The sequence below is a fragment of the Dryobates pubescens genome, chromosome 1 (genome assembly GCF_014839835.1).
Source record: "Dryobates pubescens isolate bDryPub1 chromosome 1, bDryPub1.pri, whole genome shotgun sequence".
In the NCBI taxonomy this organism is placed as follows: domain Eukaryota; kingdom Metazoa; phylum Chordata; class Aves; order Piciformes; family Picidae; genus Dryobates; species Dryobates pubescens.
Window position 1 is genome coordinate 61,286,878 of NC_071612.1, and position 15,003 is coordinate 61,301,880.

A 15,003-nucleotide genomic window follows, 5' to 3' on the forward strand; every position below is an offset into this window, starting at 1 on the left:
CTAGATCGACCAGCTGCCTGAGAACACCATGCTGTAATTGCTTAGTGAACTGATATTTTGAGTCTTTATTTACTAAGGTATCACTTGAACCAAACAAGCTTTTGATTACCATTTATTGGGACTGGAAAGATACCTGCTATTGGTGACGAGGAAACAGCAAAATTCTGGACACAGCAGAAGGCAAGTAATAAAAATCAACAGGAACAAGCCTCAAAATTCACTTCTAATCCACAACTATGTCCAATAACAGCAACTAATAAAATCTTCTGACTTAGGCTGCTCTAAATTAGACAACCACAAAGCTCACCCCGCAGCAATTTTTTTCCACCTCCTACTGTAGCAGTGCCACTCGTTTGCTTTTTAAGCCGGGGAATGCTGCCATCTGGTGACTGCGCGTTGCTATACACCTCACAGTCCCTGCTGGAGAGGAGACTTAATGCGTGTCCATGTTTCCTGAGCAAGAGAAGCGTGACCGATGATTTGAAAAGAACAGTTACAATTGCATGGTCCTATTAAGAAAAGAAAGAAACAAAAAATCCTCCACACACCTGAAACTTCTCAGATAACAGGTACTGAATTAATGCTCACAAACTTGGAAATAATCTTATGGGGCATCCTAAAAAGAGTGAAAGGAGGAAAGGAAGGGACTCAGTAACTGATTTCCCTTCATTACGCTATAATTCTGTCACCCCACTACAGACTCAGATTTCTCATCTGCACAAAAATGACAAGTTTAGTACAATAAATATTAGCTTTCTCTTGCAGATGGGTTCTACAGCCCATCCTCTGATGTATCCAACCTGGTTTATTCTATGTATTCTATGTATCTAAACCCTCCAGCCTCAAGGTTTATGATACAAGACAGGCATCGCTTGTGATCAGATCGCACCTTCCGAAAGGTGGGAGGCAGTCTGCTGTTCAGCAACAGCAGTGGCTGGTCAAAGAGTAGAAAGACCAAGATCAAAAGCTCCTCAGGAGATTAATGTGATTGATGCATGTGAAAACACTTGGTCTTACAGTACTCATACAGGAGCAGGACGTGCTAAATCCACACTTAGTAAGGCACGAAATCTACTTCGAGCAAAAAGGCCTGTTGGATGTGCTCTGTCTGGTATCATCAACAACTAACAGTTAAAATGATGAAAGGATACCTTCAACTGTGGACCTATGCATCAAGCTCTTCATTACAATGCTTGAATTTTTCAATGCCAGAAAGATGCAAGAACAAAAGATTTGGCTTCTTTGAAGTCCTTTACTGTCTTTTATCACTTCCTTCCCTCCACTGATGCTCATTCTTCCAATGTACCAGGTGCACATCCTACGTTAAATGACATCAGAGCTGCCCAACAGTCTCTAACTCACCAGTTCAAGGTAAAGCTTTCAGGAGTTACTGACATAGACAAGTGAGGGAGGTTATGAAAATAATAGTGATAATAATTTGAAAAAATAGTTTAAAAATAGTTCAAAGCTGATATTTCAATATGAACTACACAGTCTACAGAACCTTTCCTGTCAGCCTGCAAGTATAAAAAATTACATAGACTGCCAGGAATGTGAGCTACAACAGTTTGCACTCATTTGCTCTTTAGAGTAATTAATATCAACTCTAATCTTTGATGACAAGAATTAGTCCTGTAGTATACAGTGAAATAGAATAACATAGAATAAACCAGGTTGGAAGAGACCTTCAAGATCATCGCGTCCAACCCATCAACCAATCCAACACCACCTAAACAACTAACCCATGGCACCAAGCACCCCATCAAGTCTTCTCCTGAAAACCTCCAATGATGGCAAAGGTGGGGTGGTCAAGCTACTTGGCTGTGGTGACACAGGAAATGGTCTTTCAACAAGTCATTCTACAAGATGACAGCTACAGCAATTAAGGCCAAAATCCAAACCACTTACCCCAGGGACCCAACTAACTCTCCATATCAATGAAACAGGAAACCAAGGTCTGACAGCTCTGAATGGTACAGCAGCTGGATTTGCCCCTCTATCTCAGGTAGCAGGTTGTCTGAACCTGAAATATAAGATGGTCCCCACCCCCCTTTCTTTAAAGTAACAACAAAGTTTTTTGAACAAATCACCTCTTTTGCCAGTAGACAGTTAAGAAGAGATCCTGGCTTGAAGACTGAAATACAGTTTCTTAAATACTGGAATACTGGTCCAGTTCTGCACTTCCAGCAATATCCAGCACAAGCTACTTTCTGCTCTGAGCAGAACAAGGCGGGGAGAAAGATGAGGTTTTTATTAGTTTCTGATTTCACAAACTGCTGCCACATTACTCATGAAAGCATTCTTGAGAGCTACAGTGAGCTCATTTTGCAAAAATGAAGATACAGTTGCAGGCTTTAATAAATTGTGAATAACTATGGCTTTACCAGTAGGCTAGTTCATTAAAAACCTAATTAGGAATGCAATCAAGTTGCAAAGTTTGTCCAACCCTGTTTAATCTATTTCATCAAAAAGGCTGTCTATATAAAACGTGCAGCTATTCTTAAGGGACAATATACCTATCAGTCATTACAAGGAATTAAAAAAAAAGCAAAAGCAGTCAAACTCATTGCACAAAGGTTAATATAGCCTGAAAAGCATTTATCCCAAATTCTCTCATTTCCAGGGCATGGTGAAGCCCCAGAGAGTCCAAAAATAATTTTTTTAAAAGGTAGGTATTACTGCTGTAACACTTTCAGAGATCAAGTCTTTTCAACAGAAACAAACAAAACCAAAAAAAAAAAAAATGAGGTTTTGGGAAGGATGAGGTTCCCACCATTTAAATAAATGCCTATGGAAGAATAGCATTCTCAATACCAACTGAAGAAACTACACCCCAAACAAAACTGGCATTAGTGAAGAATCTATGAAGAAAAACTGGGAAGTAATGCCTCTTTATTTTAAAGAGCTAGGTTTTAGAAGCTATCTTTATGTAACTGTAGTGGTTTGAGCCTTAGCTGGGAGTTAAAAGCCCAGATAGGGGAAAGGCTGAGAATCTCTCCCCGACTTCCCCTCCTCCCCCCAAAACAGAGAGGGGGGAAAGAAAAAGGGGAAGGAGCAAATCCACTAAACAATAATCTGGAGTCGGCTTGGAAGTAGAGAGGTGAAGAATTTTCTTTAAACAATATATACATATATATACACTACAGTAACAGGAAAGTTTCACAAGGGGCAAGGAACAAGGATGGATGGGAAGGGGACAAGAAAGAATAATACAAAACCAGTCTTTCTCTGAGGAGGTGTGGAGGCAGCAGGGAGAATAGAATAGAATAGAATTAACCAGGTTGGAAGAGACCTTCGAGATCATCATGTCCAACCTATCATCCAACACCGCCTAATCAACTAAACCATACAACCAAGCATCCTGTCAAGCCTCGCCCTGAACACCCCCAGCGTCGGTGACCCCACCACCTCCTCAGGCAGCCCATTCCAGTGGGCAATCACTCTCTCAAGTTGCTGAGAAGGATCAGGTCCGGCCACGTGGCTGAGGAGCAGGAGGGCAGATGCAGCAGCTCTCATCCAGCAGAGGCAGGAGCCAAAAGGAGACCCCACAGCTATGACGTCCTGCTTTTTATACCCTAGCTGGGCAGGGAGGGGGGAGTGGAACAGACTCAGCTTCCTAGGGGAAAACGCCCTGCAGGGGAGGGTAAAGTACCCGCAAGCCCTCCACCCAGCTTTGTTTTCAGAAAAGGGTGTTAACCCACCACAGTAACAAAAGCCCATCGTGTATTCCAACTAGTAATGATTAAATCCCATACTGGAAATGTGTTTCTATTCTTCTATTAATCAATCAATCAGTGATAATACATCTCAACTTGGAGCCATATTCTCCACCAAATGACTCTTGCAATCTCCAAGCCCTTACTGTTTTGAGGGAAATCCTGAGGAATCAGCTTTATATTCAATTATGGAATTATGTGGTGACTCAAGAACTGCCTAAAGAACAAACTGTTACTTTCATTCTGAGCATGTTAAATGTTGCCAATTAATACCATCACTTGGTCTTCCCATCCAACTTTCATAGATTCATAGAATGGTTTAGGTTGGAAGGGACCTTGAAGATCATCTAGTTTCAACCCCCCTGCCATGAGCAGGGACACCTTCCACTAGACCAGGTTGCTCAAGGCCTCATTCAACCTGGCTTTGAGCACCTCCAGGGAGGGGGCATCCACAGCCTCCCTAGGCAACCTGTTCCAGTGTCTCACCACTCTCACTGTAAAGAATTTCTTCCTAATCTCCAGTCTCAATCTCCCCTCTTCCAGCTCAAAGCCATTGCCCCTCATCCTATCACTACATGCCCTTGTAAAAAGTCCATTCTTGGCTCTCTTGTAGGTCCCCCCCTTCAGGTACTGGAAGGCTGCTCTAAGGTCTCTCCAGAGCCTCCTTTTCTCCAGGCTGCACAGTCCCAACTCTTGCAGCATGTCCCCATAGAGAAGGTTCTCCAGCCCTCTGATCATCTTTGTGGGCTCCTCTAGACCTGCTCCAGCAGCCCCTATTATGCTGGCTGCACCAGAACTGGACAGTGATCCAGGTAGCGTCTCACAAGAGCAGAGGGGGAGAAGCCTCTCCCTCATCCTGCTGGTCACACTTCTTTTGATGCATCCCAGGACATGGTTGTCTTCTGGACTGCAAGAGACCACTGCTGGCTCATGATGAGTTTTTCCATCAGCTGACAGCCTCAAGTCCTTCTCCTCAGACTGCTCTTAAGCCACTCCTTGCCCAGCCTGTATTTGTGCTTTGTCATAGGTGCTCCACAAAAGCAGCTCTCACATTCAGTTCCACTTGTATCCCCACTCCTCAAACACTTACAATAAGCACCACATAAAACTCAGATATACAGATGAAGTAGGGTTCAAATGCTTACTAATGCCTCCTGGATGAGCGGAGGTCACGAAGTAGTTCCTTCTTGAAGCTTTGCTTCTGAACAGCAAAACTCTCTACCATTCAAACACTTCCTTAAGAAGATCATTATATTTTCTTATGTTCATGTGAAAAATTAAGTATGCAGGTCTACTGTCAGTCATCAAAACAGTAAAAGCATCTCGAGAAAGCTAATTAAAGCTAAGAACAAACACTTTCACCCCCTCTCCAGCTTATTTTTCCCCAAAGGAAGGATCACAGTATGTTCTGTTATGGAAAACAGAAAGCAACACTTACTAATCTATAAAATCTTCTTACATACCCAGACTGAGCATGTGCTTATTAGCAAGCCAGTGCTGCAGCATTTTTGGACAGTCTGAAGCATGGATCACTAACTTTTCCCCCACATTCCAATATTTACTGTGCCTGTACCACATAAGCAGTTACACAAAAGCCACTCATGGAGAATTTAATTGCTAACTGCTGTCCACAACAAAATGCAGCATAAGCTGTCATTGTTCACTGAAAACTGAGTTGCTCTCTTCAACATCATTTCAGTTGCTGAGCAGAAGCACATCATGGTGGAATTCCAACTCTCCTGTAATCAATGTATGGAAAGACTGGACAACAACTGAAATGGTACGCAGTACACCTGAACAAGGGTGTAACCTCCACATTTTCCCCACCTGGTCTCAATTTCCCAGGCACAAATTAATTATGAGAAGAAGAAAAATAAGTTATGGAGGTGGAGAAGATATGGTCCCTTCTCTCACCAACACACCATCAACCCACGGCTGACTCCCAGAACAGCTACCATCACCAAGAGTTCCTTCTTACTGCTAATTTAGTATCTAAAATGTATCTGTTGTTTTTATAACAATTTCACACCAATATTTTTTCATGTTACCTATATAAAGACTTCATTTTTGCCATTAGGAGAAAATTTCCTGTAACTTGTGACACTGAATTTACTTACAACTAGGACACAAGCTAAGGGAGCTGGGCTGGGGGGTTACAGGGAACGATAGGTCAGGGTCAGAGTGTTTGGTTTTGTTCCTCAAATGCACCTATGAAAAAAAATAATCAACCCTCTCTACAATAAGTAAATGAAAAGAAAAAGCCTATCTAAAACTGAGCTGCAATATGGAACAATATGTATCTACAGCTGCCTAAATACTTCTCTCAAGCCTACCCTTTTGGGAGGCTTTTTCTGTGCACTTCCACAGGTTGATTTTCCTTTGCAGTTTCTCTCAGGACTGCCTAACATGATTGGAAGGTATTTTTAATGATCCTCTAATGTAATTCACTGTAAATTATTAGTGCATATTCACCTTTACTCACACTTTAAAATCTATTTCTCATTAGGATTTTCACACCTGCAAAGAATGCCTTCTTTGACATTATGAAGGGAATCGCATGCAAACCTGTTCAAGCAGTGGGCTGATATGCACTGCAGGAGGTTACTCCAGGAAAACTATCCTGTTACTAAGCAGTGCATTTGTGAAACCTGAAATAAAACACCATTTAACACTAGTTACCAGACTCAGTCCAGTATATGGCCTCAGGAAGATTCAATGGCAACAGGAAGTAAAGTTATCACACCAGCAGTGAACCAGAGCTTTGTAAGAATTCCAGCACAGGCACACACACCCCTAAACACCCAAACCTAGACACACAGGTGCAGGACACATTACCAGTAGGATTGGGCATTACATTCCAGCAGTTTCTCCACCATATGCTCCACTCTTACAAACCAGCTTGGCACAGCTTTGTATATCAACGGAGTATCAGACCTGTAGAGGGAAGGTGATGGGGAGGGGAGCAAAACAAACAAAAACATTTTCAGTGCTACCTTATTTATGCAGTACTCTTTCAAACATACTTTTGGCACACAGCTCCCTTTCTACAGGCTGAATTTATTGTTCCTGAAATATGACGGTTACAAAGGTTGGGTTTTGTTTATAGATTACACAAACAGTTACATTTATGTGAGCTACTGTTTTGCAATCAAACCCTAAACCTAATTTTTTTGTAAAGCCTTCAAACCCAGCAATTTAAAGGAATACAGCAAGAACAATCAAATGGTACTTAGATTTTTAATTTATGTTCCTACATAGTACAATGATGTGAACTTCAGTAACTATTAAAATGAGTCATATTTAAGTCTTCCATGCAAGCTCATTCTGTATCTTTGTTTAACGTCTGTACCAGTCTGAGGAACCAGAAAAAAACATTATGGCATGGTTTTACTACTTGCATTTAAAAGAATAGTAATAAATCATAAAAAATAATACTACCCAGGGCTAACTTGAAAAATATCCTATTCCAGGAGGAGAAGGAAAGAAGGAGATCCAGATAAGCATATAAAACAAGTTTATAGACATAATATGTTCTTTACTTGAATGTTCAATGAAACAAAACTCACAAGGAATGGGAGCTCTATAGTTACAGACAGGTTCCATCCCCTGGGGCTCAGTCTCTTTTCAGGTTGGAATAACGGGCTGGATGTGAAGGGTTTGAAATGTCTGAACTCTCCTGTAATGACTCTTACCCGTTATTTAATCACTAGATGCTTTGGAAGAATGTATATTACTTGAATAATCTACCAAGACCTTAAGAGTTGTATTATGGAATGTGCTGAAATACAAGTTTTCCTAGGTAATTCAGGGAATTTATCAGTCTGTACACTTAGTGTTACCAATTCTAAGCAAACCTAAGTTCTGCAACTGCTCCCATCCCATGTGAATTTTGTTTCACTGAATGCTGAAGTAAGGAATGCAAAACATAAGCAAAGACCCTGAGAAACTGCTGTTCTCTCCTACACAGTCATTACCATGAACAATCCATCCTAGAAGTTTAATTCATTTTACCTGTTCTCATTTGAAATGCACAAACTACTGGAGGTTACGATGTCCATTAAAATTGCTACAGTGGAAGCACTTCCTTTGGTTGGCTTCACCAACTCAAGAAGAGAAACTCACAACAAAGGTTGCTCACTCCTCAAAAACTGAACTTACCTTGCATAAAGCCCAATAATGAACACCACCTTGCATCTCTTAATACTACATGTCAGAAGACATTTCCTTTTAACTATAAGCTATTAAAAGATACAGATATATGTATATCTAAGTATCTATAATACAGTAAACGGTAAGAGCTCCATGTGATAATTATGTAGTAGTGGCCTAGCTAATTAGTGCAAGTGCACTAAGCTGGGACATTCCACTTCTCAAATGAAGTCATGAAGCCTACAAAAGGGAATACTTCAGTTCACCCTTCACAGAGTGGCAAGATCACAGTAAAAAAAGAAAGTATTCTGCAAGCTACAAGGTACTCCAGAAGTGTTTCAGTTTCGCTGAGCATCTTGTTTCACATATGCTCAAGAATGGTGAAAGGCATTAAATACAAGATCTTGAGTTATTGGAAACAAGAAGAATAAAACCCGATAACAACAGTTTCTCACATGGTCTTAGCATATTGCAAGAAGAATGATGGAACAATAAACTGGTACCAAACCTCTAGCATCTGACAGATGGGGCTGACTGAAGACAAGGTTTAGTGCAAAAGTAGCTTCAGACAAAGAATCTATGAAAAAGACAAGCAGATAAAGCTGTAACGATTTCCCAGGCTTTCAACCTAACAGAGTAAGTTTATCATGCTTGATAACCATTCCAAAGCACCCACAGAGCACTGTTTCCACCTACCTGAAGGTGGTAAGAAAAGGGAGATGGCACACTTGCCCTAAATATTTCCTTTTTTCTAGCTCTACTGCAAAACAGTTCCTCAGGAAGAGACACGAAGAGAACAACACAGTGAAAAACCTGCCCAAGCAGTGAGATCTGACACACATCTGCTTCTCGTAAGTGGTGAGAAGGTTGAGGAAACCAGATTCAATTCTTTGCTGAGAAATACCCATTACAAGTGTTTTCCACCAATACAAAGATGAGGGAAGTCACCCAGACAGACCTTAAATCAGAGACTGATGCTCACAAAATTCCTGCCTAAACATTCCTGTCTCAACCGAATGCCTTGTTCTTCCTATAAATATGTCCTATAGAATTGCATCACAGGAATAAAAGCACCTGAGCTCTGCATGCTTCCTAGCAGTGCCACAAAATTAGCATTCTCTGAAATGCAATCTTCAGGCTTGAAAAGATAAAGACTAGAAAGACCATTCTTTGTGGGCAGTACGTATTTCCAATAGCTTTCTCATACTTGCTTTGGTCTGCATGGCTGCTTAACACAAGTTACTGTGATCTTATTCCCATTCCATTCTCATGTAATTTTGAAAACAATTTCTAAAGAACCAGTTACATGCTATGCAGGATGCTTCTTAGCTTTGCTTTCACTGCCTTGAAAAAGAAAAAGCTCTCTATACACCAGTGATAGAGCTTCCCAATATTGCTCCCTAATGGAATGGCAGGTAGTAGCTCTGATGGACACTTAGCTGTCATGCTAGTTACCTTTCCTATTTCAACTGCTACCTAGACCATATAGAGACTCAAGACATCACATGTGCACGAAGCACTTTTGACCAATGATCTCCATATTCAGCAATTTCAGTGATGAGAATTCTCCCTGAAAACTATCTACTGTCTACTCACCAACTTGTTACTGGCTGCTTCTCTCTGGTTTTCAAGTTTAGTTGACAAAAACTTACTATATAATCACAGTAACATGGAAAAGTAGAGAAGGACCCTGGCTAAATAAGTGTTAAGAAGAAGGAAAATATCTCCACATACTGAGGATTCAACAACTGCCTGGTTTCAGGCAAAAGCATGAACAATAGTGTATTAAGTAGAAGAGCCTGATTTCAAAGTTTTCTTACATTACTCAAAATAACTTGTGACTGTTCAAAGTTAAGAACTACTCTCCTACTTTTAGCATATTCCAATTATGGTTTGATTTGTGATGGCAGTGAAATGAGCTTTTCAAGTAGAAACCATTATTCTGCTCTTCCCACCAGATAATTGCTGCTAGGTGCTGCCTGCAACTTATCATCAATCAACAAAAATGTCAACAGAGTGGAAGGATTAAGTATGTTCTACAGAATCAGCATTTCTACATGACTGGTGTGTCTCAGAAGGCCATGGCTGTACATCTGCACTGCTGTATAACAAAAACACAGTTGCCATTTTTCAAAAACCTGTCCCCAATCACCAAGGACATAACTGGAAAAGTAATTCCCATTCTTCCTCTAGGTAGCTGTTGGAAACAAACCAATCATGCTATTCAGGAGTAAGTGAAGGTTATTCTTGCATACTGCTAAAACACTTCACCTAGTCGCATTACAGATAGAAAAGAGCAAAGCTTTTATCACAGTTATTTCAGTACAAGTGCTCTAAGTATCAGGACTCAAAGTGTTCAAGTCACTTCAGATATGAAATAAGATTAATTTTTTTAAGTGTCTTTACTTGTAATGAAACAGTTTAATACAATATTCCTGCTGAAAGATAATTTTCCTTTAAGTCTGACATTTTTTTGTCTCATACCAATTGTATACATTTAAAACCACAGAGGACACTAATAAAAACAAGCTTTATGTCTAGATTAAATTTGTCTGGCCTGTATTTGTCATATCCAAAGGCCCATGGAGATTTGCACATGGAGGAGTCCTTCAGCCTCTGCAGAATTCCCAGTCTGACAAGGAAGACTGGAAGATTCCTGGCAGGCCACTGTGCTGAGTCACCTACCTGCCTTTCCAGAGCTCATCTGGAATTTCTAGTTGACAAAAACAAATATTCCTAAGAAGTCCCCACAGATATCATAAACATGTCAACTGCTGTTTCTGATCAGAGACTGAACTGTTGTTTGTGAGCTCCATTCAGTAATGACTGAGCAGAAAAACATTCATGGCTTGCACGTACTACCCACTGCAGTAGATAAATGCTAACTGCTTCTAATCAACATTACAGACATGATAAGCAACTGGGCTCCCTCAGACTCCAAAGAAGTGATTTTACAAGGTTAAGAAGAGGTAACTATGATAACAGCTACAACATAGTTATTTTATCCAAAACATGGCAAATTTGAACACAAGCATTTCAAGACATTCTGGGATATACAATTCAAAGGCTACCAAAATGTCCTTTTCTAATACTCAGTACTTAGCTGCTTAGAAAATAAACTTTTGTAGACTTCTTATAACCATCTTCAAGAGGTAGTTAGTAACTAATAAATGTAACTCTAAAGGATGAGAAATTAAAACTGTAGAAATACACCTGGATATCACCACAGTAAAAAAAAAAAAAAAGAAATAAATCCAGGATTACATTTAAATTAACCAGATATATGGCAAAAGAATATTGATTGACTTGATCACTAAACCAGAATTGAAGGTCTCCTAATTGAATAAGCTTGACTCCTGTTCATCTTGTTAACAAATTTAAGTAGGTCAAGAGAAACAAACCTGAAGAACTACTGAGTTAGAACCCTCAATCTTAGAGCAATATGCCCTTCTCTCCTTACCTCCAGCAGAAAGGATAGCTGTGCTTAAAACTACCACTGTGAACCAGTCTGCCTTTCTCTTTCAGCACTTTAATGATGTTCTTATCTGCATCCTAAAAAGACAGAACAAAACAAATTTTCCTTGAAATACAAATTTCACTATTTCAGTAAACAACTACAGGAGTTGTCTCTAATACCCAAATTAAGAAAAGCTACAGGTAATCTAGTATTTTCACACACAAAAAAAATAATCCAAAAGCTGCTATACAATTTATGCACTTACTGCAGAGGCACTGTAACACTCCATTTACCAAGCTACTCGCTCTCCAAACCTTTGTATTCAGCACCAGTCCTTCTTTGCCCTCTGCACACACACAGCTGGGTTCAAAATTCAGACTTTCTGTAGCACTAATACAAGGCACAACTCAACATTAAACAGTAACTTCAATCTTTCAATGAGTCTTCTGATTGTGGCATGAAGTCACATGGTGCTTCTTAGCCTAATATTTAGGCTTCACTGCAGCACATTCCTCTGCTGTGAACACAGCTACAGAAGTTGAAGCATCTTTAACAATACCTCACTAACTAACCAGAATTTACATTCTAAATTGGAAGTGAATGATAAATCAAATTGCTGAATGTTAAATCAAAGACAATCTATTGAAGAAGTGTCAACATGACATTAAGGGATAAAAAAAAACACCACGACAAGTGATTGTTGTAAGAATTCAGCATTAGAATATTTTCCAAGAGTCTGAAATTCAGATTCCCATCAGCAAAAAGCTAAGCATGTAGCCTCTGGTGTTCTCTTATTTGCCTTAGAACTGATAGCTGTTTGATTTCAAATGCAGTACAAGATCTTTAAGTCTTTTTTAAGTAAATTGTGTTTACAGGAATGTGGTTTGCTATCAAACTGTAGCAGCAGGAAACCAACTGAAAAACTACTTGTTGTCCTTGCACACAGCACTAGAGGGGCACCCCTTTCTGCCTATCTGTGTCTGTAGCAGTCAGGAGTTCCTCTGGGTTCCTTTTACAAGGATTCTCTTGCCTCTATTGGCAAGTAAATTCACATGGCAACACATCCCACAAGTGGTGAAAATTAGTGGATTTCTCCCCACTGACAAATTGTGTTACACTGACTGGCTGGTATAAACTTGATGATGACATCTGGGAAAGCAGAAGTCATCCAGAAGTAAGAGGCCTCTGCATACTTGCCTGGAAACTTCATGAATAACATTTCCATAGAAAACAAGGAAAGTGAAACTCATTCTGTAGTATATACAGAGGGGAGATGCTCTTCTTGCCTTTCACTACCAGATACACAGTATTACTCATGTTTCAAACCCTCTGTTTTTCAGATGCTGTAATAAAACAACTGGAACACTGTTGCAAATGTTAAAACACATTTTGTTTTTTTTCCAGATCCCAAAGACACCTTGAATACAAAGCTACTAAGGGAAGGAAAAAGACGACTTCTACCATATATAAAATTTAACTTGAATAAAGTAGTGTTTTACTTTCTCCAAGACCACTAACCTTCACGTACTGCCCAGCAAAGTCAGCCACCTCCGCTGTGAAGCAACCAGATGCATCCACAGGACAAACAGGCACAGAGTCTTTCTGAATGATATTGAAATCCATGCAGACTCTGTAATCATCCTACAAAAGAGGCAAGTGACAGGTTAAAGAAACACAAAACACTGGTTAAAATATCCACCCTCGGAAAAAGACATTAAATATTAAATACAAAATGTGATGACTGGACACGAATGGCAGAACACTGAGACCTCACTAAACCCAAACATGGACAGGAAAAGATGGATTTTACAGGACTGTAGTTTTAAGCATTAAAGATGATTTCTTCAGAATGTATTCTCTCACCCAGGAGAGAGGATATGTGCCTCTGTGCACGTATATATGCGTGCACATGTAAGCACACAGACTTTATCTGCACACATACATACATATAGTCAACAGCTTTAAGCTTCTATTTGCATAGCAAAGGAACTGACCACCACTGTGCCATGTTCTCCTACCAGCCAAGACTTGGGTTTGTTGAGCACACAAGCCTGGCTGCTGATCCACAGCACTCATCCATAGCCACAATGAAGTTGGCTACTTCATGTACTAAGGTATTACACACGGAAACAAAAAAAACACTTCAGCTACAACACTCATTGACTCCAGACCATTGTCTCTTTCCATTCTCCAGCAGCTGTGGACAGCTATCATGACTATCCAGGCTCAACTTGGTCAACCAGCTTCTTCAGTCAATAGATTAACTGAGATATGCCCATTTTCAGTTGGCCTTTCATCAATTGCTATTGCTGAAATACAGCAAGCAGACTGGTGTGTTTAAAATGTAGGCCAGATGACAGAAGTAACGTCAACCCTGATTTGGCAGTGAATTGTAAAAGGCTTTGAAGAAGCAGCCAGAAAAGACTAAAAAGCTTGGCAGGCTCACAACCTAGCTAAAACATAACAACAAACCTTCCACTTGGCAGGACTTGGGTCAAGAAGTGGTTCAGTTAGATTTGCATCACTGATGCAGCCAATGATATATAAAGGGCTTTGCTATTTTGGTTTTCTCCAGTCAGTTTCTTTCTTCTGAAGAACTCAAACTTGAATGCACAAGCCTCCCAGACTGACCTGCCATTTAATTTAATGAAGATTTGCCTCAGTAATCACAACCCAAGAATATACTGAGGCAGCTAAAGAAATACGCAAATGCTAAACTCCACTGTAAAGCCAAGCCAAATTTCAATTCTTCTCAGAAGTCCTAGTGTTTGCTTTTGCACCCCTGCTACAATTGAATCTTTGAAAAGACTACAAATAGAAGTTGTGATACACCAAATGAATGAAGCAGAAGCTATTAAACAGCTCATCGATGACCACTCAATGCTGTCCTATCTGAAATTTAAAAGAAACCAATACAAACATGAAGTCAAAACATCCAATGAGCTCAAAATGTTCACCTTCAGCACCTTTGAACAAAAATCAAATAAACTTTTGAAATTTACTGAAAAGAAGGTGCAACAGTAACATACCTGCAGAACTCCTGTGACTCCATCTGAGCACACACCAGAAGTACAGGGCTTTTGTGCAAGTTAAAATGTTACTAAAGCTTTTTAAGTTGACTGTAGGCACATATGACAAAATGCCTGAGCAGCTGAATGTCACTGTGGTATTTATTTGGAGGTAGAGTTTACAGAGTTTTTAGTACAGGTTTGTCTTTTTCTGGAAGCTTTAACTTGGATGTCTTCTGAACTGACAATAATAGATTGCTCTGATATTGTGTGGCAGTTTGTCTTCAGCAAAAGCATGCCACAAGACAATGAAAGTGCACATCCTGGAACTACATGAAGGTGCATTTTTACTTCAAATTTGTTAGGGAAAGATACATGGCAAGGCTACTAGCCACACAGAATACATGTCAGTAAGTAGGATTAAACCCACTTTATTTGTGCCCCTCTTTATCAAAGAGACTCACTTCATAGAATGCCAGCTTGGAGAGACCTCAAGGATCACCTGGTCCAACCTTTCTAGGTAACAGTAGAGCTGAAATGAGATGGCTTAAAAATACCCAGTGGAGGGAGACTTACATTATGGGAAAGGACAGAGAGAAACATGTTTCCTGTGAAGGACCGTGCTCTATTTCTTCTCTGACTTTTGCCTCTTGCTCCACTTACCCCTTACTAT

The 15,003-nt window shown here is 40.0% G+C and overlaps 1 protein-coding gene across 1 annotated transcript in view; it reads right to left on the reverse strand.

Moving 5' to 3' along the window:
- The window catches only part of IARS1 (isoleucyl-tRNA synthetase 1), a 109,878-nt gene that overhangs the window by 68,263 nt on the left and 26,612 nt on the right, over nucleotides 1-15,003 (reverse strand). The window contains exons 10-12 of the mRNA XM_054166720.1: nucleotides 12,841-12,963; nucleotides 11,326-11,417; nucleotides 6,552-6,650 (exon numbers count right to left, since the gene is read on the reverse strand). Of these exons, the coding sequence (XP_054022695.1) occupies nucleotides 6,552-6,650; nucleotides 11,326-11,417; nucleotides 12,841-12,963 (314 nt within the window). The remainder of the gene's footprint in view (nucleotides 1-6,551; nucleotides 6,651-11,325; nucleotides 11,418-12,840; nucleotides 12,964-15,003) is intronic.